Genomic DNA, 27,031 nt, shown 5'->3' on the forward strand with positions numbered 1-27,031 from the left:
GGGTTTAGCTCCCCCCCCCTTCTATTGGTCGAGTCTAAAGAACAACATCCCTTGCAACGAACGAAAAAAAAAACAATGAAAATGAGGCGATCCCGTGCTTCTTACAATACCCTGCCATTTGTCCCCGACTTTCCCGAGGTGATGACGGCCAGTAAACTGTTTTTGAAATGCAACATCCCGGCTGTTCAGCCGTCATTTTTTTGTCAGAAAGCTACGCGGGACACACGGCGCCCCCTCGTGTGCTTCCGCCAGTGGGTGCTGCAGTACAGTCGTCGTCGAAAATTTCGATGCCACTGCGCGTATTCTTGAGCGGATCGAATCCCGTCGCGCTTCGCGTTATCGGACTAGCTACGCAACACATGTCACCCAAAAGTCTCATATATTTAGGGACAGGGCCTCCTGATTTGTCCCCGAATGCATTGACATCGAAACTTCCCGACAGAGCAGGTTCGAGTATGATGGACAGCGGCGCTGTGGTGCCCGTAGTGACTGAGTAAGCACTTCTTGCGGTGTATTGATTTGAGCGTGCATTCCCCGATGCATTTCTGTTCATTCTAACAGAATAAAACACAAAAGGGCTGTTGCTCTTTCGGTGAGTTCTGACTTCTCACACGTATAACTAAAGATGCATAGTAAGTCTCTTTTGAAAAATCGCGCCTTCCGAGACTCTCCGAAAGAAATGAGTTACATATGTGGCAAGTCTGTATAAACCTTTTCAAATGGAAGAAAGAACACCGCCATGTTTGGCTGCGCACAGGAGTTCGAAGACCGACTTCACAGCCTCGGCTGTGCATTTAGCGGGGTCAAGTCTATTTAACGTAGCCCACAGAGGAGTATCTCAGTGCCCAAGGAGCCGTCTATGAAAAAGTGTATTCACCCCAAAAGAAGCAACAGGTACATGGGAGAAGGGGGGTCAAAGGTTCCCAGACCACGCAGCCATATCAATGAATGGGGTAGGGGCCTGGGAACTTTTGACCAGCCTACATATGTTTTTCTTAGAGTGTAGGTTGGAATTGGATGTCTGGCATACTGTAGCGTATAAGGTTCTGGTCGCTACTTGGTCGTCGCCTGAGAGAAGATCGACACGTATACACACAGCATCTCCATGGACTTTCTCCTGAACTGATTGATTTGGTTCAAACACTTCTGATTGACGCTGTACACACTTGTACGCTACCTAACTGGGCAACTCTTCCCGTCTCCCCTGGCAACATCCCGAAAGCCCGTCCGCAGACAGAAACCGGAAAGCACCACACAAAGGAGGGGGGGGGGGGGGTTAAATGAAAAGAAGAGAAAAGTGGGCCCCGTAACTGTTTCTCAGGGGGAGGACACGTCAACAGTAGCTCACGAGGGATGGGGGCAAAGGAGTGATTAAAAGGATTAAAAGGTAAAGAGATAGAGAGGAAGGAGAGAACGAGGTACAGGGACAGCGAACGACTTAAATAAGAAGAAGATGGGAAACATGGACACGGTCGCAGGAGTCTGAGGATGGGGCACCGCTCGACGCGAGCTCTTGTCGGCGTCAGGAAATGGCGCAGGGCGAGCCCAGTCGGCTGCAGCTGCACTGTCGTTGGAGATCGCGAGGGTACAACCGGTCGGCACGAAATTCAGAGAGCGAGCCCGCACAAAGGTCTCCGCTGACGACTCAAATTGGGTGGAACGAATTAAGACAGGTACATCCAAGCGCGGGGGCCTCCACCGAGTTTCACCTCGAGGACTGCTGTCCTAAAGTAAACACACACAGGAAACTCCCCCTCCGGTGCCACGAAAACGCCGTTCGCGACCCTCTTCATGGGAAACAACCTTTCGCAGGAAGGAATCTAGCGCTCGCACAACAAAGCCAGTGCGACCACCACAACCCTACTTTTGGGCGACCCCGCGACATTGTAACGAGCCAAAAGGTGAAAGAAAATAGCTACACCTACTAATGCTGTCATGCGGTCATGATGTTGACGAAGGCATCAGACTGTATGTACAAGACGAAACTGTTTATTTGGACTAACTTAGGGCCGCTAGACGGAAGGTCAGTTGACGGCAATACACATTGACACTGACAGCGGCGCGCAGAGCGTCGGCCATCGTAAAACTGAGAAGCGGTGGTGAACGTCCGGGTCCATGCGTGTGCCGTCGAACATACCGGCGTTGTCGCCAGCGGCCTCGTAAGTTCCAGGATAATCTGTAATGTTCGCGTCTTGAGCGCAATCTTAACAAAATGATCTACTACAGCCATTTCGGGGCTTTTTGAACACAGCTGGCGCGGGTTGCGTTGAGCACAACTTACAGTCTTTGCAGGTGATAACCAAATACATCAGAAGTGAAATGAGAAGCACGCGTTGCAATGTGGTGTTTATACGCATGTAAAACACCGAAGGCCGTACGTCGCCACTTGCCCAAGCGTATACATGATGCAGGAAACAAGTATTGAAAGAACGCACCACAGGAAATCGATGCGGTCATCGGAGCGGAGAGGTAAACGCGACCGATAGCAAGTAAATACATGTAAACGTTTGCTAGTTACCCCACGAAGAAGTGTCATCACTGATCCTTTCAACGGACCCGCTCAACTATACGAGGCGCCGCACGGAATTACGGAAGCAAAGCGCAGCAAGGCTGACCTTGCTTCTGTGAAAGCGGGCGCACTTTGCGCTATCGTACGTGCGATATAAATCTCAGTTTGCGTTTCACGGCCGTATGGGCAGCGCGTTCGTACTATTTGTCCGCTTCCCTGCGCTTCCGCGTACGACGGGCGACTGTACCGATCCGTATGCTTTATCAGAAAAATAAGACTACTGAATTTTCCTCTACACCACCGCTTACTCCAATTTCAAGGTTGCCATTTTCCTGCACAGTCCTTACAGAAAGCTGTACGCTTTAACGTCGATGTGTTCGTCTACGGAAAAACAGCGCAAGCTGCTGACAAAATGGCGTATAGATGTGTATACACTGACGTATGTAAAAAAAAATTGCCCGCAGCTTCCCTCGGGGGAACACTGAGGAGGATGCGGAGCATATAATTGGTTAACGGGGTGTTAAAGTGCGACTTACTTGGGTCGATGGCTAAATTGGTTAACGTGGTTGTGAAATGGGGTGTTAAATTGCGACTTACTTGGGTCGATGGCTAAATTGGTTAACGTGGTTGTAGGAGGGGGTGTTAAATCAGTGAACACGTACACACGTATGCGAAAGGGCGGCGCTGGTCGAAGGGACGTCGATCATTGTGTTTGTGGATTCGTTGGAATTCATTTCACCGCGACCTTGGACGTCGACGCGCCGTACAAACCAACCGACGAGCGGCAACTGAGCGAGCGAGCGCCGACCTTGAGTATATATACAGCGCGACGGCGCATGCGCTGTCAGCTGTCGAATGTTCTCGAAGGAGAAGCGCGCGCGGCACAGATGGTGGGCGACGGCGCGACGGCGCATGCGCGCGCGTCAGCTGTCGAATGTTCGAGAAGCGGTGCGGACGGCGCGGACGGCGCACTACAAGGCGCGAGTATAAGATGCTTCCGCATCTAAAAGAAAAACAAAGCAAGTGCCACAGTTTAGAAAAGTAGCGTAGGTATATTGTAACCTATCGATAACTCCATCGAGAGTGCGTGATTTCATTCGCCTGGAGGTTGTGCAGCTGATTATATTAGCAGCAGAATTCAACAGCATACCTTGCTTGATCTCTTGAAACGCTGTGGTGCTGCGAGCGTTCATGAGTATTTCTACAACGTATGTGCACCGCAGTACCCTTGGACGAGAAAGACGTTAAAGAACCCCAGGTGGTCGAAATTTCCGGAGCCCTCCACTACGGCGTCTCTCATAATCATATGGTGGTTTTGGGACGTTAAACCCCACAAATCTAATCTATCTAAACGAGAAAGACGTGAACGTTAGCAAGAAATGTGTGTTGTCTCAATCAAGTCTTACGTCCCAAAACCATATCACAATGAGGAACGCCGCAGTGTAGAGGTCCGAAATTTTCAACCACATGGAATCTAAGTACACAAGACCCTTGCATTTCGTCTCCGTAGGAATGCGCCCGCCGGCTGGGATTCGATCCCGCGACCTTCAGGTCAGCAGTCGCGTGCCGTATACCACAGTGGTGGCCACTTCATTAACTAATTTTATTTGAATTTGTTGGTCTACGACCAGAGGTCCCATTCACGCACTTCAGTATACTATAGTTGTAGCTTGCGAAGTGTACAGCGCTTTTCTTTCCGCTTTTTTTTTCTCGTCGCTTTTCAGTGATTGTGTAAGAAACAAACGGCCACTGTGTGAGTTCTTAATTGATTGATTGATATGTGGGGTTTACCGTCCCAAAACCACCGTATGATTATGAGAGACGCCGTAGGGGAGGGCTCCGGAAATTTTGACCACCTGGGGTTCTTTAACGTGCACCCAAATCTGAGTACACGGGCCTACAACATTTCCGCCTCCATCGGAAATGCAGCCGCCGCAGCCGAAATTCGAACCCGCGACTTGCGGGTCAGCAGCCGAGTACCCTAGCCACTAGACCACCGCGGCGGGGCTGTGCGAGCTCTTAGGAAACATTCATTTACCTCAGCGGTTCTGACGATTTAGCTCATCACTGTATCGGTCCCTCTCGCCACTGAACCGTGAGAGCTGATTGCCCCTCTTAGCGTACGTGGTCTGCCGCCACTGACTGCGCATTCGAAGCTGCGACACGTTGCTGCTGGTTTCTGGTCGCGCCAGGATTTCGCCGCACTTGTTTGTCCCGCACACACCTTAGGCAGAACGAGCTTTTGTTTCCGATACATTTTCCTTACCCTCCTCACCATCATCACTGAAAGTTTCTCTGCTGTATGAAGAACGTGGTTTAGGCGTCGCAATGGTGGTAGTGCACGTAGGTATGTCGCCTAGGAATAATCCCGCCAAAAACAATAGTTTAATCTAATGCCACACAGCATACTGGCTTCACACTGCCAGCGATCTCCAGTCATCTGCGTTTTGCGTCAGTCGAAGCCATACTACGCCTAACATTTTTCCCACTCTCATATATTCCACCATTTCTTCCAGCTAGTACGTAGTTTTTGGATACTGGAAGCCCGTGTGTAGCGAAAATAAATCAGACACGGTGAATTTAAGACGACGTTTAGAATGCCATATATGCACTACTAGTACATTCTTTGAAGTCCTTTAGATTACTAACAATATCCTAGTATATACAGTGTTACTGAACATTGCTGTCAAGATAGCATCCAACTGGTGCCGTGTCGAGTTCTTTGTGTTTGATTCGTGCTATAGTGCTGCCTTCGCAAGCATCAAAGAACCTGTTGGAGAACAATTGAAAAAAAATCGTGAACAAGCGGTGTCGTTGAAGGCGACGTCTTGACAAGATGACCTAGCTGTCTTCTTCAAGAGGAGTATAGGCCTGAACAGGTCACGTTCGCTGGTCGAACTGTCGAATTTTCCCTCTCGTTAGCTTTCCGCCTTCCCCTGTAATTCTGCTTTCTATTGGAGGACGAGTTGCTCTACATTTTGCAATGTAGTAAGTTTTTGAAGTCGTATCGGATAGCGCCTGGAGTGATGGTGAGATTTTGACGGTAATTACAACCATAGGGACAAGTTGCGTGATGTTTCTGCTGGTTTTCGGTTCTAGCCTCATCGCACTGTGATCACGTATACGCAGACGTCCCACAATATGCGCAGAGTGCCAAGGAGGGCATTATGCGCGACATCGGACGTCAGATGCTGGAGCATCCGCAGCGCACCCTGGTGGCCACAGATCGCGAGGGTTACCGGCGATGCCTGAACTCCCGCTACGCCTACATGTTCCCGGAGACGGTTCTCAAGGTGGAGGAAGCCCGCACCGACGGCCGCCTGCTGGTCTCCCGCGACGCCTTCTACCACGCAATGGCCGTGTACACCTTCCCCAAGGGATCACCACACGTGGCCACCTTCAGCTACGGGTTAGTACACTTTCTCCACTCTGCCTATAACACTATATACGGTTCGGAACAAGCGGCTGCGGGAAACAGACCCCGGTATGACTTTTCGTCTTCCAGATGAAATCAGCCGAAGACATGCTAATATACTGTACCGAGTTTGCCTGGGCGTCGCCTTCACTCGCCACTACACCCACCTTATCGACCGTGTGGACAGCCCGAATTGTGAACGCTGTCAAGTGCGCGAAACGATAGCTCACATATTTTGTGACTGTGCATTATACATGGCACAAAGAAAAATGCTAACTGCAGCGTTGGCAAGCATTGGACGAACACCATTAAGTGAAAGCCACATATTGTCAGCAATGAACGACCAAACAGTGTCAAAGACTGCTACAAAGGCTGTTCTAGACTTTATAAAAAGCACTGGACTAGAAACTAGACTGTAGGGTACTATGCTAAGTGGCTAATGTACATACGTACCACCTCTTCTTGTCCCCATCATCACCCTTCATCCCTCTTTCCTTACCCTTTCCCTTATCCCCTGTGTAGAGTAGCAGGCTAGAGCGAACTAGCTCAGGCCGACCTCTCTGCCTTCTAATAAATTCTCACTCTCTCTCTCGAGTACGCAGAGAAGCAGCCAGGATCTTATATACTGCAAAAAAAATGGAAGGTGGTCTTGATGGTGATACGAGGTGTCCGACGACTCAAAGGCCGATGGTTCGTCTTTTGTATATGCAAGGCGTTTTCCCTGGGCGCCACCATATTGTGTGCCCTGGGCTGTCGTGAATAGGCCCAAAAAACGAACTACCCAAGCAGCGACGTCAACTTCTGCACTCCCGTGCCCCAGCCCAGAATTGAGTGGTGTTCTTCTCTCTATATCTTTCTTTCTTTCTCTCTTTCCCCTGGAATAAGATCTGTACGGACCAACCAAAGAACCCTTCTAAGAAAAACAATACCGGCATGACATGCTCGACTCGTTTTTCTTTATTGATATTCAAAGGAACATCAACAGAAAACACGTACTCATTCGACCTGCATTCGTAAGCTACCCGTTGCAATGCCAAGAACACCAATGACACTTGATAAGTATCTATCTGAGTGCAAGAAGGAAACGACGCCGCTTAGAAGTATGGTCCCGCCGTTCGAAGTTCTCGGACCAGCTCGCCACATGACGCCATAGATATCGAAGAAGTTGTCTCCACTGATAATCCTTTATTGGTGTAGATGAATTACACTGTGCTCTTACGGATTCAAAGACTGTATATATCAGATTCCTGGAACATTTACTGGGTTAACGCAGCCCAAGTGCAAAAAAAAAGAAAAAAATAGATTTCGAAGTGATGTCGCAGTTATATATTGGCATCGAGAAAACGGCACCCCATTTAAACGAAGCTTAACATTGTGATTCATTTTGTCTTCTATAACAACCCTGTTATGGCGCGGACTTAGCGGCCATAGTATTATGAAAGAACACCTGTTATCTATCAAAACTGACTGAAGGTTTAAATAAAGGCTCACAAGCTTCTAAACCTCAGACAAAAATGACGGCATTCGTAATCAGTGCATCCTAAGTGTGAGCTGTACTTTCGTCTTCTGTGAGCAACGACATATCGTGCCCAGCCATGCGGCATGACAGTGACAAGCTTTGCAGCTGTGTCATGCCGTCACAACGACGTTCTTTATCCAACATTCAGAGAGTTTGCAATACCTAAAAACACACGCACATACACACACACGTGTCATTATTAGCTGCTCAGATTATTATGTTGAGATTTATAGCAATGGCTGAATTCTCATATGTCTCTCTCTCTCCACATATATATATATATATATATATATATATATATATATATATATATATATATATATAAAGCTTACATGCAGCAGAATAACTTGGGTCGCTGCAAGGTTATAAGATAAGTATAAAAGTAGATGCGTTTTCACATAACAACTTGCTTATTCAGCCGATGTTTCTACGGGAGCCCCGTCTTTTTCAAGGCATAATAATGTTTGCACATTTTCGTGTCTTCTTATAGCTTCTTTACAGGAGGGAAGGGAACTAAAGAAAATGTTAACAAAAAAAAAGAAAGAAAAGGGAGGAAGAACCATAAGAGAGAAGCAAGAGAGACATGGCGGGATTAGGAAGGAACAGGAATTCAACAGAGTAAGGCGAACGTAAATAAGCTATGCCATCTTTGTCAACAATGCCTCCCGAGCACCCACCCTTCCCACATCGTGACCACCGTTTCTGCATTTCACCTTCTGGTGCAATCCGTTGGCGGCTTGTCCTCCTTTGAAGTTTAGGACAAATCGGGGGGGGGGGGGGAGGAGAGCTTAAGCGCTTCAAGTGCATGTTGGTGAAGTCGGAAGATATGAAAGAGCCGGTAATTGTGGTACCGCCATCAATATTCATTATATGCATTGGCTGCTGTCAGTGAATGAAAAGAAGAAGAAAAAAAGAAAGAAAGAAAGAAAGAAAGAAAGAAAGAAAGAAAGAAAGAAAGAAAGAAGGAAAGTGGGAGGAGAGAGAGAGAACTGTACGACATCCCGGACCACCTATCTGTGCGCTCCGGCTGTGCTTGAAGCGGCAAACCATTTCTCTATTGTCAGGTGTATACGCTAAAAGCTTTGTTGAGGGGTAATATTATTGTTGTAATGGGAGGCTAGGGGCAGAGTACTGATTAGAGAGGGGCGTTTGCGTCTTTTAGTGATCGTAACGCTGACACAGTACCTGGGTGTTCATTTATTCCGTTTTTTTATCGTGTTGAATTTGTAGATAAAGCAAGATTCCCGTTGTTCCCGTTCTTTGATTGTTCGAAAATTGCTTTCCGATAGTGTAACCCTGATGTCATCAAAGCTGTGGTCTTTTAATGTACTGTGTTTTGAAAGTGAAGGGTTATGGCAGGGAACGTACATGTGCGCGATGGTTGTTGAATGTAATTCTAAACTGAGTGTCTGTTTGGCCCACGTATTGCATGTTACATACCCCACATTCCAGAAGGTATATGACGTTATCCGAGTCACAGTCCAGTGCACCTCTTATCCTGTGCTTAAAATCCGAGTGGGTGCTTTCCGCCCCTGTCGTTGTCTGCATGTGTTTGCATACTTTGCAACTGCTTTTTCCGCAAGGGCGACACCCTGTTTGAAGTTTCGCGGCTATTTTTGAATTTATTAAATGATCCTTTATATTTTTCGGCCGTCTGTATACAACACAAGGAGGAGAAGTGAAAATTTTGGATAGTCGCACGTTCTGTTCCAATATGTTAAAGTGTTTTCTTAGGACCTTGTTCATGTTCGGTGGGTCACTCGTGAAAGTTAATAGCGAATTTTTGTTACGGTGCTGATTGGCATCTTCTTGGTGGTGTAGTAGAGTCTGGTGGTCCAGATTTTCCACTTTTTCATGGCGTCATCAATTATAGCTGGCGGGTATTCTTAATGAAGGAGTACTTCGCGCATATGTGTGCTGTTTTTGTGGAAGTCCTCGGTGCGGGAGCAGATTCGTCGGAATCTGTGTGCTTGGGAATAGGGAATGCTGGTCTTGCAGTGTCGCGGGTGGCAGCTTTTGAAGTGCAGGTATTGTTGCCTGTCCGTAGATTTTCTGTATACGCTAGTTACCAACGCACCATCGTCCATTCGAATAATTACATCAAGGAAGCTTAATTCAGTGTTAGAGTAGAAGTGTGTAAAATAAGTGCTGGGGTGCACTTGGTTAAATGCCTGTATGAATTTTAGCAGTTCGTTTTCCGAATGTGTCCAAATCATGAGTATATCGTCTAGGTACCGTTTATAGATTAAAGGTTTGATATCACAAGATGAAAGAAAATTGTACTTTATATGGTGCATGAATATGTTAGCGTAGTTTGGGACCATTTTTGTTACAAACCCATTGTCGTGCTGATGCTTTGAATGTAGTACTCATTGTTTAATTCAAAGCTGTTCAATTCGAGTACAAGTCTCATTAGGATTTCAATTACTTTTTGCTTAAATATGCGATAGGGTTGTGGGTGCCATACAGGGCGTCCCAGTTATCACGCAATAAGATTAAAAAAAAAAGAAATGGTGGTACGCGAAGCAATCCTTGTGTCGCAGTATACTGAAGTAGCCACTACTAATCTTGTCATTAATGTATTTTAACTAATTAGTCATACTCATGTTTGTGACTCGTAAAGTACTCGCCTAATTATCAAAATATTGCCAATGAGGCAGATGTGCACATGTTGAAATGTCATCTGTCTTTTTCTGTGAATAAACCCACAGGTCGCGGCATCAAATCCAGGCTGCGGCGGCTGCATTTCCGATGGAGGCGGAAATGGTGTAGGCCCGTGTGCTCAGATTTGGGCGCATGTTAAAGAACCACAGGTGGTCAAAATTTCCGGAGCCCTCCACTACGGCGTCTCTCATAATCGTATGGTGGTTTCGGGACGTTGAACCCCACATATCAATCAATCAATTCTGTGAATAAAGAAAGCCCGCTAAATATAAAAAATAACACGTGTCTCCACTCGCACCCGCAAAAGATTGATTGATTGATTTGTGGGGTTTAACGTCCCAAAACCACCATATGATTATGAGAGACGCCCGCACCCGCAAAAGAAAGCAGCGCCCTTAAATAATCGTACTGGAAGCAACCGCCTTGCCTATAAGTTGTCAGAGAAAGCGTTTTTTTTTTTTTTTTTCATTCGCGTCCCAACGTGGGAGCGGCCCGCGATCCTACCCCTATAAAACGGGGGTGGAATCCTTCAGGACCCTAATAAAAGTTTTTCATCCATCCATTCGCGAGAGTACAGGTCGGGTGCCAACAACATGAGTCGCAGTTTTGCAGGGATTCCTTGCGCTTGATTGTACGTCGCTATCCCCCTTCATATCTCACGGTAAACTATTCTCAGTGATAAATCGGCCGGATCACTGTTCTCATTAGAGCGATTACAGCCTGACGAGTAAGTGCAAGGCGGTGCGTTTCTTCGGGCGTGAAGCGGCAGATAGCGCGATTTATATATATATTTTTTCTTTCTTCATTTCCTTCACTGCTATACTGGCTCTCTCAAAGGGAGCTCGTTGGAGGACGCTTCTTTTCGAGGCACGCAGCGGTCCAGTCACGTGTTATTTTTCGGATTTCCTGGGCTTTATTTACTAACAGGAAAAAATGAGCATGCAATAAAAACGTTTTGAAAGCATAGCACAGACAGATGTCCTTTCAACATGCGCACATTTGTTTTATTGACATTGTAATAATTAGCCGAGTACTTTTGGAATTACTATGAATAATTAATAATTGTCGTTAAAGAAAAAAAATAGTATCGAGTACTACAGTACTCCGGGAACTTGTGCACTAGCTTTGCTTCGCATAACGTAGTTCCTATTTTTTTAAATCGCACTGCGTGATAATTGGGACGTCATGTATGTATGTATGTATGTATGTATGTATGTATGTATGTATGTATGTATGTATGTATGTATGTATGTATGTATGTATGTATGTATGTATGTATGTATGTAGCCCCGCCGCGGTGGTCTAGTGGCTAAGGTACTCGGCTGCTGACACGCAGGTCGCGGGCTCGAATCCCGGCTGCGGCGGCTGCATTTCCGATGGAGGCGGGAATGTTGTAGGCCCGTGTGCTCAGATTTGGGTGCACGTTAAAGAACCGCAGGTGGTCGAAATTTCCGGAGCCCTCCACTACGGCGTCTCTTGTAATCATATGGTGGTTTTGGGACGTTAAACCCCACATATCAATCAATCAATATGTATGTATGTATGTATGTATGCATGTATGTATGTATGTATATATGTATGTATGTATGTATGTATGTATGTATGTATGTATGTATGTATGTATGTATGTATGTATGTATGTATGTATGTATGTATGTATGTATGTATGTATGTATGTATGTATGAACAATTTATGTAGGAAATATATATATAGGAGCAAATTCGTCCTGACGAAGGCCAGACTCTGGCTAAAACTGTCGAAATAAACGCTTTCGTTGTTACCGTTCTCACGGAGGATCTACTTGACTACTTGCAATGCTATGGCCACTTTCGTCACCATGCCTGCCTATACATATGTCTACGTGTGTGTGTGCGTGTTTGCGTGAGACTTCTAATAAATCTATCCATATATCTTGTCTTACAGAATGAAGAACTACATGTTCATGGGCCTCGTCGAGAAGTGGCTGAACGACTTCCTGTGGCAGCTCCGCATGAACACCAAGCGTGCTGAAACCAAGGGAAAGGCAGAGAGGCCAATCAGCGTCGTAGATCTCCAGGGAGCATTCTTTGTCGTTGTCATGGGATACACCGGCGGCCTGCTAGCATTACTGGCCGAATCGTGCTGCAAGTTCCTCGCCAGGCTGTTCATCACAACCATCAAACCTTACAATTCGCGAAGTCGTTCCGAGATCACGAGCTAAACGATCAACCATTGAGGAGAGATCGCATGAATTGCGCTTACTTTTCCTGCTATATCAGCGACGTGGCATTCACGCAACTAGTTGCAACATCCCAACTCCGCATCGCACTCCGAATTAGTTTAGTGCTTTGGAGCCATGCGTAGTCGCAGACACGTGAGAGCAATACCCTCCCGTTCTGAGCACAATCAAGACAACAACCGGTTTTCTTCCAGCTGGCACCACAGATATATCACAGATAATAAAGCTGTTGATTTGCACGTGCTGTTGCTCTCTTCCTCCTCCCGACGATATGTTGTCACCTTCTATGTCACTTTGTGCACACAAGCTGGCGCTTTCGCTCGGCTGAGCACGTGAGCGTGCGCGTTCCTCCTTGGTGACCTCAACAGGGAAGGAGGAACGTCGGCCTCGAAATAAAACAAATACGAAACAAGAACCACCTGGACTAGCAAGCGCCACCGCTCGTCCCAAACGCGCTCTATAGCGCGTCGGCAGTCGTATCCAAGATGGCTTCAGGCAGCGTCAACCCGGAGCTTGTGCGCGAACGAGCGGCGGCCACTTTTAATATTCGCGAATTGACACACCTCCTGGACGGCGGCAGTGAAAAGACTGAACGCAGAAAGGAATTAGGTGAGTGCTTAGACTGGTCGCGACTGGTTCGTTAGTCAGTGAGCATGCGAAACCACACGTGTCCTACTTTGACGGCGCGAGGAAGTTCTTGTGCGTACGGGGATGTGTTTCTCGTGACACGTCCCGGTTTCGTCAGCTGATCTGCGTCGTTTCATCACACCAATGACGAGATCGAATCGAAGCATACCCGGAGTTTCTACTCGGCTGCTGACACTGGCCTTCGCTAGCGAAAGCACATAAATGCTTGTGCGGTTACTCGGCTGTCAAGATCGGTCTGATTTCGGTTTCTGTCTGTGCTTTGCTGCCGTGTTTCATTTGGTTTTATTGGCGCAGTAATTCAATAGCGAGTACGGATTGGCTGTTTTTCTTTAGCGGGTCTGTGCATTTACGCATGCAGAACCAAGGCCACAAGGTCACCACGCTGCGAGTTGCAAGTTTTTCCTTGAACGCCGGTTTGCTCGGCGCACCGTGCCACCCGAAAGTCTGCCACTTTCTGGTCGCGCCCCGGTCATTTCATACTGATACTATTAAATTCACGTCGGTGCTGTGAAAACAGCGTTGTGGTTTCCCTGTGTTTCTTGGTACAACCTTTAATTTGCGCGGTGCGGTGTTCCCGTAGAAACTTGTAAGGCTGCATCGTACTGCTGTGCGATGCCACACGCGCAAGCAGCGCTATTTTATGAAAGTCCAGTGTCGCAAACCATTGTATCATTACAATTGATTTTATGAGGTCGCATGTGATCGCAGAAAATTTTCGTGATGGCAGGGGGTTCATGCTCTTTCGTTTGTAGTCGTTCCTTCGGGGAAGTGTGGTGGAACGACGATCGTATCAATTGAGATCCTGCATCGTGCCTTTTTTTTTTTTTTTGCCGACAGCAGTTTCTCCTAAACGCGGCAGTATACTTAATTCTTCTAGGATGACGTAACTTTTTTTGACGACCGAGCTTGTGTAGATGTCGAAGCACCTATCTAAAATAATCGTTTTACCCTCGGAAAACAAGGAAGATTATGATCAAAAGGTTTTTGCTTGATTTCAGAGAAACTATTTCACGAGGACCCAGAGTTCAGAAGCAATGTCCCACAGTGCTACCTTACCTACTCAGAGGCATATGCAGATGCACTGCAAAAATGTCTCAAGATTTACCAAAAGGCTATGGTACTATCCGATCCAAGGGAAATCTTGTAAGTGCCCTTATCCACTATTTGTAGCAATGAAATTGCATCATCTTAAGCATAGTCATTTCAACTATACTAAAAATCGTTGTTTATATTTATTACTTTACTGCTCTTTTTAGTTTTATTGACATGAAAATCTAATTCAGTTTAATGTGTTGTTATCAGACACTGTTTTCTATTTGCTGTAAAATCATGGCCCATTTTTGTTCATTTTGTAGGACTGTTGCTGATGCAATCCTGCATGACTCGACTCCTGTGCATGTACATTTTGTCATGTTTGTTCCGGCTCTTATGGGTCATGCGAACGAGGAACAGCAAGCTAAATGGCTTTCTGATGCCCTTACCATGAAAATCATCGGTTCCTACGCCCAGACAGAACTTGGTCATGGTAAGTTACTTGAAGATTTAAAATCTATATCGCTCTTTCGTCATCGCATTTCGTACAGGTCGGCATGTGAGTTAAAAAAACGTGTCACTCCAATGTGGTGCTTTTTCCTCGAGATTCATATGGGTCAATATGTGAATGGCAAATATGTTATTTTTTTGGTTTGTTCACTTCCTGGCACTTTTTCCTTGTCAGATTTAATACAGGCCAGCACTTAGGCACAAACAAACAAAAAAAAGTGATGTTTCTAAGCATTTCAGCTGTTCTAGCTATCTTTCTTCCACAGATACACAGTATTCTTCGACACAGACACTTTTTAATTATTTCTTCATATGGAGGTACATTTATATAATAATTGTCGCTTATCTTAATGCCAGCCTGTGCTTTTTGTATAGCTACCAAATACGCTGATTCTAGGCAAATTAACAATGTGGACAGCTTTTTTTTTTGCTTTAAAAGGGTTGTTGAAGTGTATGGCCCATCTACTTGACTGTTTGCCACAATATTTGCAACATGCTCCTGAAAAAAATTTTTTTTTCACTTTTGTACATTACTGTTAAAAAACCTGTCTGTCGTTTCTTTATCTCTATCAAAACCAAATAAGCACCTCAGAGAGTAAAGATGACACTGCTTTCTCACATTACTAAAACTGCAAAAATGGCCCAGAGGTAGAGTCCACAACATACTTGTGAGGTACTCAGTTCGAATCCTGGTACCCCAAGGAATTCATTCATTTTCCTAATGAGAAAAGCAGTTTTTTGGGCTAACGTTTGGCTGCTTGTATGCATTTTCTTAACTCATGAAAGGTCCCCTTTGAGGTTTCTGGACACCTTTTGCCTTTCTACGTATGAGCTGTCCCTTGACTAGAAGTTCAAAATGTTCAGGTGCCCAGAGGATTGGGAGACAGTTATGTCTATGATTCTTCCATATCCATTCCAACGACGACACGCTTGAACACTTCAACAATATGAAATGAATGTTATAATCCAGGCCTGTCGACTAGATAATTTATTTTGGGGTGGGGGAGGGGGGAGGAGATACCCTCCTCTATCCAAATTCTGAGTCCCTTGTCCCCCCCCCCCCATCACTACGGGCCTGTCGTAATGTGTTGGTGCTTGTATATGCAACGTGCTTAGGTGCACTCTGTGCCCAAGAGGTGGCTATGCTAGTCCGTACAAAAGTTTTTTTTTTAATCTTTCAGGAACATTCATTCGTGGTCTTGAAACACAAGCCACCTACGATCCCGAACGTGAGGAGTTTGTCCTGCACACACCGAACCTGTCTTCAATAAAATGGTGGCCAGGAAGCTGTAAGCGTTGCTCGTTCTTTCACCACTTGTGGATAAATGTGCCTGTGTTGTGAACTGAAACTGTGTTGTCTTTTAGTGGGAAAGACTGCGAACCACGCGATAGTGCTTGCCCAGCTGCACACCAAAGGAAAGTGCCATGGCATTCACCCATTCATGGTGCAGATCCGAAGCATGGAGGACCATACTCCCCTTCCGGGCAAGTGACTTGCTGGTTGTTGCGTGCACCCATTTGTCATGCGTACATTTACATCTTGCTGGTGATTGTTTTTCTCAGGATTATCAACGATGTCAAATTAATGTTAATTAGTTGAAGTACTTTACTTGCATATTTCACATTGCTTTTGATACTTCAAAGTAACTACAACATGGAAATATGCAGATGAGATGTAAGTAGAATAGAATGCGGAATTGTGTGGGTTTAATGACCCAACCACGGTGTAAGAGAAATAATTTAGATGTGGACACTTCCACCTGTCGCGATGGAGACCACGTCCAGATAATGTTCGGCTTTAGTATTTTCGCCAGGTGCAGTGTCGTGACACTATTTCGAAGTGGTGCTGTGACTTGGAGGCCTAAAGGGAGCCAGCCCAACGAGGCAGATGCACATTCTTTTTTTTTCTTGTATTTTTAACACACCGTACATGCTAGTAACTAAAGCTAGAAGTGCAAGCCGCATTTTTGACTCACAAGAAACGCATCACGCGGCAAACACTGCAGTTGCCTCTATAGTGTTCTTTTGTATGCAACACCCTTGCAGGCGCTACATACGCAGCTTGTCATCTATGGTACAGCTCGTCATCTATGGTGGGGCTGGAGGGACTGACAGCGCCGGACATTATCTGGACGTGCCATGGGGCATAGTGCCCACACTTAAATTATTTTTCTTACACCGTGATCTCAGTGCAACTTATCAGCTATGAAGGATATTATAGCAGCATTTTAGGTTACTTTTAGCTACATAGACTTGCTTACCATGCATGCAGAAGGCAGTACACTAGAGCACATGAGTCAATGTCAGTATGTTAATTAATTGGTGAAAACTTATTGGCAGGCATTCTCGCATGTTTAGGGTTTGTGTGTAAATTCTGAAAAAATGAATTATTCTGGAGCTATCTGATAGCCATAGGGATGTCTTCACAACTTGTTTTTGTGGCTTTTCACTAAGCTAGTTTGTTTCATTTTTTCTATGGCTGTTAAAACATCTTGACTCTCACTTTGGCGATGTAGCAGCTAACATGTCGCACTCCTGAGCTCACTGGAGTGGGTTCAACACCTAGCCACGGCGACTGCACTTCTGCGCAAAGATGCCTATGTATTTAAATACAGGTATTCAAAAAAATTGCAGGCAGTCAAAAGTAATCGATTGTCTGTCACTATGGTGTGCCTTGTTGTGGTTTCGTATATAACAATGCAGAGGTTAATGATATCTTTACTTCATATTCGTATGCTTTGTTTTTCGTGCAGGTATCACGGTGGGCGAAATCGGACCGAAGATGGGAATGAGGGCTGCTGACAACGGCTTTCTGAAGTTGGACCATGTCCGCATACCCAGGGAAAACATGCTCATGAAGAATGCCCAGGTAATGACACCTGTGTAAAGTCAACTGCTAAATTAGTGAAATTTTTAATAAATTAGTGAAACTTTCTAGAGCAATCAACTTCGTTATGTTTCAACACGATTCAAACGACTGTATCATTTATTGTCTGCTTCGGCTAGTTTTCAAGAAAACAAATTAATGCGTATTTTTAGTGAAATGATTATGGCCGACTGCAGGATTTTTATCAGTTCATGATTTTCAGACATCACAGGGTACATTTAGAGATACAGGAGAAATAAATGGTATCGTTAGCTTTTTAAAAGTGCTTTGTCATTCACTGTATTAGAATTTTAATTGTTCTGTATTTGAGCGTTTTCATTGCGCAGTAACTACAGCAAACTTTATACTAAGCGTGTAATGTCTCGTAGAGCTTTTTTTAGGTTTCTTAAAAGAATTATTATTGAATGCACTAGGTAACTAATAACCTACGCATTATTGTAACTATGAATTAAAATAATTGAGATAACGCAGATAGGGCAGCAGTCACAGGTACGTAAACTCGCCAAAAAGCTGTCTGAAATCTCGATGGCCATTAGTTTTTTTATCTTTATTTTTTCCCTGCAGGTGACAAAAGAAGGTGACTACATCAAACCAGCAAGTGACAAGCTCAACTATGGCACCATGGTGTTTGTGCGAGTGCTTCTATTGGACATGTTTGCTTTCAACATTGCCCGGGCATGTACAATTGCCATACGATACAGTGCGGTGCGCAGGCAGTCTGAGATTACACCAGGGTGAGCACACTCTCTTGCAAATTCTATTGGAAGAACCAGGTAGGCGTGAGCTTTGATGACGAGAGCGCGTGGTTTCGTTCCACTCGTATCTGATACCAAGTTTTCTTTAATTAAGATGTTGAGGAAGGTTGCTATAACCTTGTCTCAATGCATGCAGTGCAATAAAAAAATTTAATGGCAATACTTTGACTAACGAATTTCTGATTAAAAGTGTCCTGTAGTTCCCTTTTTTTTCTATAGGAATACCTCTTGAGTCTTATCTGACACATGAATGAGCATAATTAGTTGCAATCAAATGCTGTATATTATCATCATTATTGTTAATTTCGCCTAGCTCGGCAAAAGTTTAGAACACTGTCAACTTGCTGACCGAATGTCTTTATTTTTCTTCATAAACCAATTACCAGAAACAGCATCTCGTTTAATACTCAATGTTTTATACAAATGAAAAAGTTAGATACAGAAATGTCCATTTTTAACTATAACACTCGAGTTTTTCTTCACATTATCTTTCTTCAGTGTCTTTTTGCTTCTTGGTAACTTTGTGTTTCATAACATTGCATCACTTTAACAGACGTGTTTAAGCTCGCCGTTGATCTATACAGCGTTTGCAAAAACTCTGCCTGACCTTGCAAAGCTTAGACGGTCCAAGTCAGAATTAGTTAAGTTTGGCTAATTCTAGCTAAACTTAGTTGAGACCAGTTAAGCTTATTCTAGCAAGCGATACCATGTGACAGTCACTCAATAGCCAACGAAAAGTGAATCAATTTCTCAATAACCAATAAATTTTAGAAAATACTTGGTTGAGCTTGGCCCAGCCCAAGATGCATGGCCAATACCTTGTAATAGCCTATTGGTAGCTAATCTTTTATCAATAATCAATAAATGCTTCATATGCTTGGTTTAGCTTAGCATAGTCCAAAAAGTACCAGCTAAAAAAAACAGCCACACTGTTTCTGCAGCCTTGTGCTAGCTAAGTTTTCCTCTTCTTTCCTTGTTTGTGTGTGTGTGTTCTGATTGCTTGTGTTTCCTCAAAGTATGGCTCCTCTCATGCATGTGCTTTGCAGGCAGGGTGAGTGCCAGATCCTGGACTATCAGGCACAGCAGTACAAGCTGTTCCCTTTGTTGGGCTTGTGCCACGCCCTGCGTGGCATGTTTGCCAACCTCATGGAGCTTTACAAGCAGGCCAACCAAGACCTTGAGCAGGGAAACCTGCAGGCACTGCCTGAGGTATGCGAACCTGTCTCTAATTAAATGCGAAGTCATACTGTTTTGTGTTGAACTCTTCCAGACGACGTCCTCTGAGGCTGCTTCCACCCAAGCCCTATCCTAGCCTAACCTATTCTAACGATAACAAGGCATGAGGTGTGATGTCCAATTTCTGATCGTTTAACAGGTAAACAACACAATTATAAATGAAGGATGAAAACACGAGTTTAGATAGAAAGGCACTTGGAAACATTGAACGACAAGCAAATAGAATAAACTTCCGAAACTAGAAACATGACCCAACATCCAACATGCTAAAAAGACTAATAAATGCCATACTGCCTTCATTCGTTCTTGGCCCATTGATTATGTTCTCTGCCATTACATACGTATATGTATTTTTTCATGCAGACTCGCATACTGGCTATATTTCTAATTTTTTTTTAAGATTCTAAAAATGGCATTTTTTTTTAACTAGGAGGGCTGCAGATATGTTGCGACAGGGAAGTCTGAAAGTGCAGATGTAGCTCACTACTGCGTTGTGTGACAGACTAGTAAAACTATTAACAGCATAATTCTCTATAGCTGCAATTAGACAGAGAAAGCACAGATATTTAGGAAGGTATGCAAATGAAAGAGAGTAATGAGTAGGTGAAAATGCAATTGGTGAAAATTGAAAAAGGCTATAGGATTTGTAGAGAGATGTGACAAAATTGAATTCACTTTTTTGTATCTTCATTACGAATGCTGGATGTCTACAACAGCCCCAATATTATGTAGGAGCCTCTCAAATATCTATTCAGAAACAATATGCGCACCCACGAAGTACAATACAGATCAATGACCGTGTACACTTGATACAAAGAGTGATGTGGCATAAAAAAATAATAATAAACTGCCAGGCCTGCGCACAATGCGCAGCACAGTTTTAGCTAAAGCTGGAAGAGCGGCCTTTCTGGAGCCTTTTTTAAACATTCTTTGGGCAACTGCTCCATGTACACTTGTACGGTACCCACACACTACGCCATAAATCATAATTTTTGTGTAGCAGGGAGACATTCACTATGGCATTCTTCGGAGAAGTGTGGTAACCGCTACGCACTTGCAAAAAATTTTGTGCGTTTTGTTGATGCTGTGGCTGACGACGATGAAGGATTATGCCCGAGACCTTTGTAATGTGTTGGAGCATTTGGCGAACCTCTCGCTATGCTATTCACATGGTGTGGCACCTGGTCGTTTCCTTGTTTTAAGTACAAGAACTAGCACTTCTTAAGATTACGTTATTGTTGCCTTCAAACCGTTTAATGCTGCTCTACTTTTTCCCCTTCTCAGCTGCATGCCATCTCATCGGGCCTGAAGGCGTTCTGCTCTGATATGTCAGCTAAGGGCATCGAGACTTGCCGCCTAGCCTGTGGTGGACATGGTTTCCTCCTGATCAGTGGCCTCCCTAGACTTTACGCTACCACAGTGGCCGCCTGCACGTACGAAGGAGAGAACACGGTCATGTTCCTCCAGCTTGCGAGGCGAGTTCACTAGCCTCACACACGCTGCCAATATTACAGCGATCACTATTCGAAGGAGCTTCACCAATTTTCGCGGCATCTATAGTCGTCTGCCACATGTGATCATGAAACAGATCGCTTGCTGCAGCGCTATTTAAATGTGCACTAGAGTGTAATTTGTCACCGGCTGCCCATGGCTGTCACGAGCGATAGTGTGTTATATACTTCCTGAACATAAGGTTTGGTGTGGGAAATGGATGAAACGTGCAATATTTTATTGTAGAAACAGTTATAAGAACTCGGGCGATGTCTGTCTCATTGTGATGTTCTATTATCATTGCTGTTGTCATAAAACTCGTAATGTATCATTTATCAGCCTAATGTGCTTTAATGACTTAGGTGTTCCTTTTAGGGTGTTGGGTGTAAATTCTAATGTTGCATTAAACAGGCTCAGGCTTGGAGAAATTGCTGGAGTTTTCTGATTTTGATTCTTTTTTTGCTTTGTGTTGGTAACGCAGGTACCTGCTGAAGTGCTTGGCCCAGCCCCATCTGGTTTCAAACAAATCTGCCTTCCGCTTTCTGCTCGAACCAAGTACTCTGAATGTGACTCCGTTTAATGCCAAGCTGAAAGGACAGGCAGCTATCCGACAGCTCATACCGTTCTACCGGGCAGCTGCGTATAAGTGAGTGGCGCCGTTGCCTACCCTGGATGCCATTTAGAAACATACATTGCAGACATTTAACTGTTGAACTGTAGCTGGTGCTTGCTTCACAAAAAGCTGAAGGAGGCATAAAGCTCGTGAAGCGTGCATGTTGAAGCAAGGGGATGTAAAGGTACGTGCACACTGGCGGGGACAGCTCGTCCTGACGGCATCCCGCTCATTCGTGCCTCCGCGCAGCAAGAAGCAGCATGCTGTTCACTGACGCTCTGCAGGAGAGAGAAAAGCGGCGTAGAGCGAGTGGTGAGCAGGCGCTTGGGAGAGTGCTGCTCCGCCAGTCTGTTCATACCTTAACATCTTAGAGGGGACATGAACCAATTTTCAGTAGGAATGGGCGAATATTCGAAATTTTGAATATTTTTCTAATAGTGTTTGCTATTGGATTCGATTCGCACTGGAATTATACTCTTCAAACTTCCCGAAGACAAATGCAGGCAACGTTCGATTGGCAGTGGCACTTCTGATTGTCAATATGTTTTACCCTATTCTATTCTTTTACTGTGACAAAGCTGCCTGTCAGTCTCTGCTACGGTTGCAAAATTTAGTGACAAAAAAAAATGCTTGTTCCAACATGCAAATTATAAATGTGGCAGAGGTGGGTCCCAATTAACGCTGTTTTGGACCTGAAATTCGGGCAGGAAGTCTAAAATATCCGACGCCTATAGTTATTAGCATCCAGAATTTAACATGTTTTTATATATTGACATGTACGAGGCATATTTGGAACTGCGGACTCAAAGAGAGCATGCCCTTGTTGGCCACATCAGTTGGGTGTCCACAGAAGTTGAAAGGGGCTGAAGAAATAGCATCCTTGCCTTCCATGTGCAAAGCGTTATCAGCAGCACTTGGTTTAGCCAAATTATGTACATAAATACAATTTGGCCTCTGGATTGCCTCATTTTTTATATGACAGCTTTTTAAAAGCACCCCGCCAGCACTTAATCAACCTAGCCAAAGGAAAAACGTTGATGCTGCTATCTCATAAGTATATGCTAAGAAATAGTCTCCAGTTTTTTTCTTTCTTATTCATCAATTTCGTTTTGAAGTATAAGAAATATGTTCAAGAAATATTTTGTTCAATTTGCACTCACACTTCAATATTCAAATTTGCTTCGCCCCCATAATTTTGCTATTCGAACAGCTCTATTTTTGTTTTTGTTTTCAAGCGGCCAAATCTGAGTTCAAACTAGGAGTGCTTCACTTCGATGGTTCCTTCTTGGCTATTCATTGGAGATCAGCATTTTGGAAACATTTACGAGTGCTCGAAAGAAATCATATTAACGTGCCCATCGTTTTTAACCTCACCGATCATGTGCTATGTGCGACTTCAAGTGTACTCAAGTAAATCAAGTGTTTTATGTGTAATAATATGCAATAAATGCTTGGTTGTTTTTCCCCTAAATAGGCACGTTCACAGAGCTCACAACAAAGTTAGGAGCCTGGTGAGCACGGGTCTGACCCAGGAGGTGGCGTGGAACCAGAGTCAGGTCGACCTAATCATTGCATCCAGGGTGAGTGAAGGTGCTAAGTCTTAATTAGCCACTTACTGAATGAGAAATGTTATGAACGTAGATACAAATGATGAAGATTTACATCATTCAAGGCACCCAGATGCAAACGATATCCTTGTGGCAGTTAATTCCTTCTCATAACACATATGTTCAGTGAGAACACCACGCATCTCACAAGCGTTCTTTGGGTGGGCGGTTCTTGTCTTAGATTTGCTTGTTTAACTCGCTTACTGAGGCACCGTCATCATTATTAGTAATATATTTAGGTTGACTTGGGTAATAATCAGTTTTGGCTAAATTTTTATTTGATTATCGTGAACCACCAAGAATATTTTTTTCCCAATACGAATCATGACGTATAGTATAGATATACATTGCGTCGTGTCTTGTGGATGTGCATAAATATCCAGCGAGTGATTAATATTGTTTTAGCCGAGTTCTTGTAAGAATAAAAATGCTGATGATCAATGTTTTAATCCAGGCCACCATATACTACTACATGGGCCTGAACTACCTCGATTGGCTGGAACATGCCGCCATATCTGAACAGCTCAGGGAAGTCCTGATGAGGGTGTGCCATCTGTACCTGCTGCATGGCATCTATGAGCAGCCAGGCCTGTTCCTTGTGGTGAGCCAAGTTGTTCTATTTGTAACTTTTCACTGTCAGCATGGCTTAAGAATGGCCTCATTCCTTGCGAAGCACCACCAGCACTGTTTCAGTGATATAGTTGTAGTACAGCGACCTGCTCAAGCTTGGTGCCGCGCAAACGCAGAGAATATCTTATCAGTGTATGCCGATGTTACTTGGCATGTGCATGAAAAGTTTTTGAGACCGGGGAGAATGGAGCCCTTCTCCTTGTAATTTCTAAACATTCCTATTACTGTGAAGTTATCATTGTCAGGGTGGAGCCTAGGTTTGACATTCATGATTCAGCTAAATACCTAGCTCCCCTTCTACCCTTTCAACATGAATACCCCCCCCCCCCCCGCCAACACCGCCTCTTGGCTTTTTTTCTTCTTTCTTTTTTTTTACTGTTTTCTTTTTCATTTCGACTCGCCCAGTTCAGCAAGTTGACCCTAAAACATTGGCTCCAGCAGCACCTCATGTTAAAGCATTTTTCATCTATGTACTCAAGCTATGTTCCCCCGAAATTTTGCCTTATAAAGCATCTGCAGATGTATAAAAAGCTTTTAATGTCATCCCTGTGCGGTGGCAGATGCAACGATTGCTGTTTATGCAAAAAAAATTGTTTGTATATGAGCAGCGTAACGGAATACATACGACAATGTAAACACATATGATCATGGCTTGCAGACATATGCGGCATTATTCGTGGTCGATTGGTGTGTATTGTTGCATATTACATCAAATGGCTTGTCGTATGTGCAACACAATGTTGTTGGGTACGTGTACGCTGTTTAGTTGCGGTCTTTTTGTCATCCTGCCAGTCACATGAGCATGCAGATGCCGGAATCAGCAGATTTCGTTTTTGTGTGCATTTGGTTTGTAGGCGGGCCTGCGCGATGAGAACCTCGAGGAAATATCCGGCATCATCACAGAGCTGCTGAAGAGCCTGCGGCCTGACGCTGTGGCCCTGGTGGACGCCTTTGACCATCACGACATGGTGCTCTGCAGTGCTCTCGGCTCCTACGATGGCCGAGTGTACGAGCGCATGTACGAGAGTGCCCTCAAGGCTCCCCTCAACAAGACGCAGGTGAGTTGCTTGATCGGTGAGCGTGCCCCCCCTAATGTTTCACACACACGCACTTGGTCTTAGAACAGCGAAATCTGCTTGCGAAGACTTCTGGATGGCACGAGCCCAGCCGTCACTAAGGTGCTTGCATCTAATTGTTTGCTTATTGTGGCGGCATCGGAGACATTGAAGACGGGGTTGTTTCATGTTCCACACCACAGCTTGTAGTGTGTGAACAATAACTGTGGCATTTCTTTCGGGTTTAGGGACACAGTTTCTGTGGCTCCCGCAGGATTTCAAAAGTGTGGCGTGAAGTAAAGATTTGATGGGAGACTGCCGTGGACAGCGGGAAGTTCTGAGTGCAACAAATTACTACAGTCAGCTGTTGTTAGTATAGCATACAGCCATGCATATATAATTAGCTGTGCTGAGTTATGTGCTCAACAGGAGCATGGTGCCTAAAGGGCATCTTTCGCAACCATTTTAAATCCGCAAAGGTGTTAAGATCAATCCATATTATACTGTGTTTTCACGCATCAGCTTGTGCGAACTATTTAAGAAGTTAGGTGTAGTACATATACAATTTGACAACATGCTTATTAAAACTGGGTTACATGTAAGCCAATGGCTTCTTTGAAGCGTTTACAGGATCTGGAAATGTAAAACTAGTGAAACGGTGTTTGTGTTGTCCCGACATTTCACGTGTCATTCTTGCACGTCCCGGCTTAGAGGTAACAAGATTTCTCTGGAGCTTCACTTCATGCTGATGTTTGTGAGAAGTTACCTAAATACACTAAATCTTTTGGTGTTGCCTTATTTTCGAATTATCGCGGCACGTCATTAAAGTAACTTTTGTGAGTGAACCAGTCCTATCTATATTTAGGGGCATGTTATATGCAAGAGAGCGCTGTACACAAGTCTTCTTTAGCCTTCATTATTGTCTTTGTTGCTGTTCTTTAGGTGCACGAATCTTACCACCGATTCCTGGGCCCTCTAATGAAATCGAGCCTTTGAAGGGGACTGTTCGAGTTGCAAGATGCTTTTCTCTCCCATTCCCATTTCTCTTGTACATTACGTGCAGCTCTTTCTCAGTTTTAGCCTCTATGTCATGCGTTGTGTGACAACAACTTGGTTTGGTTGCTGTACGCTTTTAGTGATTTATTCTTTTTTTTAATGCAAAGCACATACTTATACTCAGTTACTGGCAATGGAGCATTGCATTTCATCGACGTGCATTGAAAATGTGCTGCTGACTGAAATTATTTATCATTTTCAATCCACAGTACTTGCGGGAAAGTTAAACTTCCTTGCATTCGGAGCAAGTGTGACTGAAGTAATCTGCATTTTTGTGTCTAAGCCTAACAGAGCAGATTTTATTTCTTACACATTGCATAAGTGTTTGCAGCGGCCGGATGTGTATGCATACAAGGTGTTACATTGGATTTCAGCTGGTTAAAAGAGTAATAGCGGTAGTATAGAAATTGAAAGACAATCATGTATATTATGTTACATTGATCGAATAACATTTCGTTAGCTTGAGATGCATGCGCAGCTGTGTCACATCATGACTTCAACAAGCTGGGCAAAGCTTTACACAAGAATTTGAAATCATGCTGGCAAAGCTTACAATGTGCACATGTACCATTTCAATGTTTAAAGAATCCCAGAAGCGTAAAGTTTTTTGTGCTAAGCTGTGCATGTTCCTCTGAGAGATAGCTTTGCTATCGGGTGCTTGTCTCCAGTTTTTTGTAAAGTGTAGAAATAACCAGCGTTTTTGTGCCTGGGTACCATTCAGGTTAACAAACTAATTGAGAACCGTGGTTGCAAATGAAGCTCACTCTCAACAGCAAACCCAGAAAACTGTGATGTCAAAAGCTGCTTAAAGTAACGTGCTGCTGTATAACCCAGCAGTTGGTTGGTCAGAATGAAATATTGCTGAAGCATTATCAAGAAGGTTTGGCCTTCATATGGGAGTCTGCTGGCCATGTCGTAAATGGATCTTTGCAGATGATGACCTTGTCTTATGCAATCTGGACAGTCACCTCTGCACCCTGTATGCACACACATTCACAATTTAGCCGCCGAGGATTGTGATAAGCACTTTTGATTGTTCGAGGTTTCTACTCCAGAGCTTTGTTCACGTGCATTTTTATTTCCTGGCCACTTTTAATGCTGTGCTACAAACTTAGGAAAACATTTTTTTAATGGAACAAGATACTACTACTACTGTATTAAGAATATGCTAGCAACAGAACAAAA

The 27,031-nt window shown here is 44.3% G+C and overlaps 2 protein-coding genes across 2 annotated transcripts in view; both read left to right on the forward strand.

The window, feature by feature from the left end:
* LOC142817230 (ionotropic receptor 93a-like) overlaps nt 1-12,565 on the forward strand; it is a 31,500-nt gene extending 18,935 nt beyond the window's left edge. Inside the window, exons 5-6 of the mRNA XM_075894293.1 lie at nt 5,659-5,918; nt 12,032-12,565. Of these exons, the coding sequence (XP_075750408.1) occupies nt 5,659-5,918; nt 12,032-12,308 (537 nt within the window). The 3' untranslated portion in view covers nt 12,309-12,565. The remainder of the gene's footprint in view (nt 1-5,658; nt 5,919-12,031) is intronic.
* Nucleotides 12,566-12,761: 196 nt separating this feature from the next.
* ACOX1 (acyl-CoA oxidase 1) lies at nt 12,762-25,917 on the forward strand. Its single transcript, XM_037425989.2, has 14 exons — nt 12,762-12,935; nt 13,973-14,117; nt 14,330-14,499; nt 15,698-15,805; nt 15,882-16,001; nt 17,270-17,385; nt 17,968-18,137; nt 19,205-19,367; nt 20,679-20,869; nt 21,367-21,531; nt 22,973-23,078; nt 23,560-23,706; nt 24,590-24,793; nt 25,733-25,917. The coding sequence occupies exons 1-14, from the start codon at nt 12,812-12,814 to the stop codon at nt 25,784-25,786; spliced, it is 1,983 nt and encodes a 660-aa protein (XP_037281886.2). The 5' UTR covers nt 12,762-12,811; the 3' UTR covers nt 25,787-25,917.
* The last annotated feature ends 1,114 nt before the right edge of the window (nt 25,918-27,031 follow it).

This window comes from Rhipicephalus microplus, chromosome 5 (genome assembly GCF_043290135.1).
Source record: "Rhipicephalus microplus isolate Deutch F79 chromosome 5, USDA_Rmic, whole genome shotgun sequence".
Lineage (NCBI taxonomy): Eukaryota > Metazoa > Arthropoda > Arachnida > Ixodida > Ixodidae > Rhipicephalus > Rhipicephalus microplus.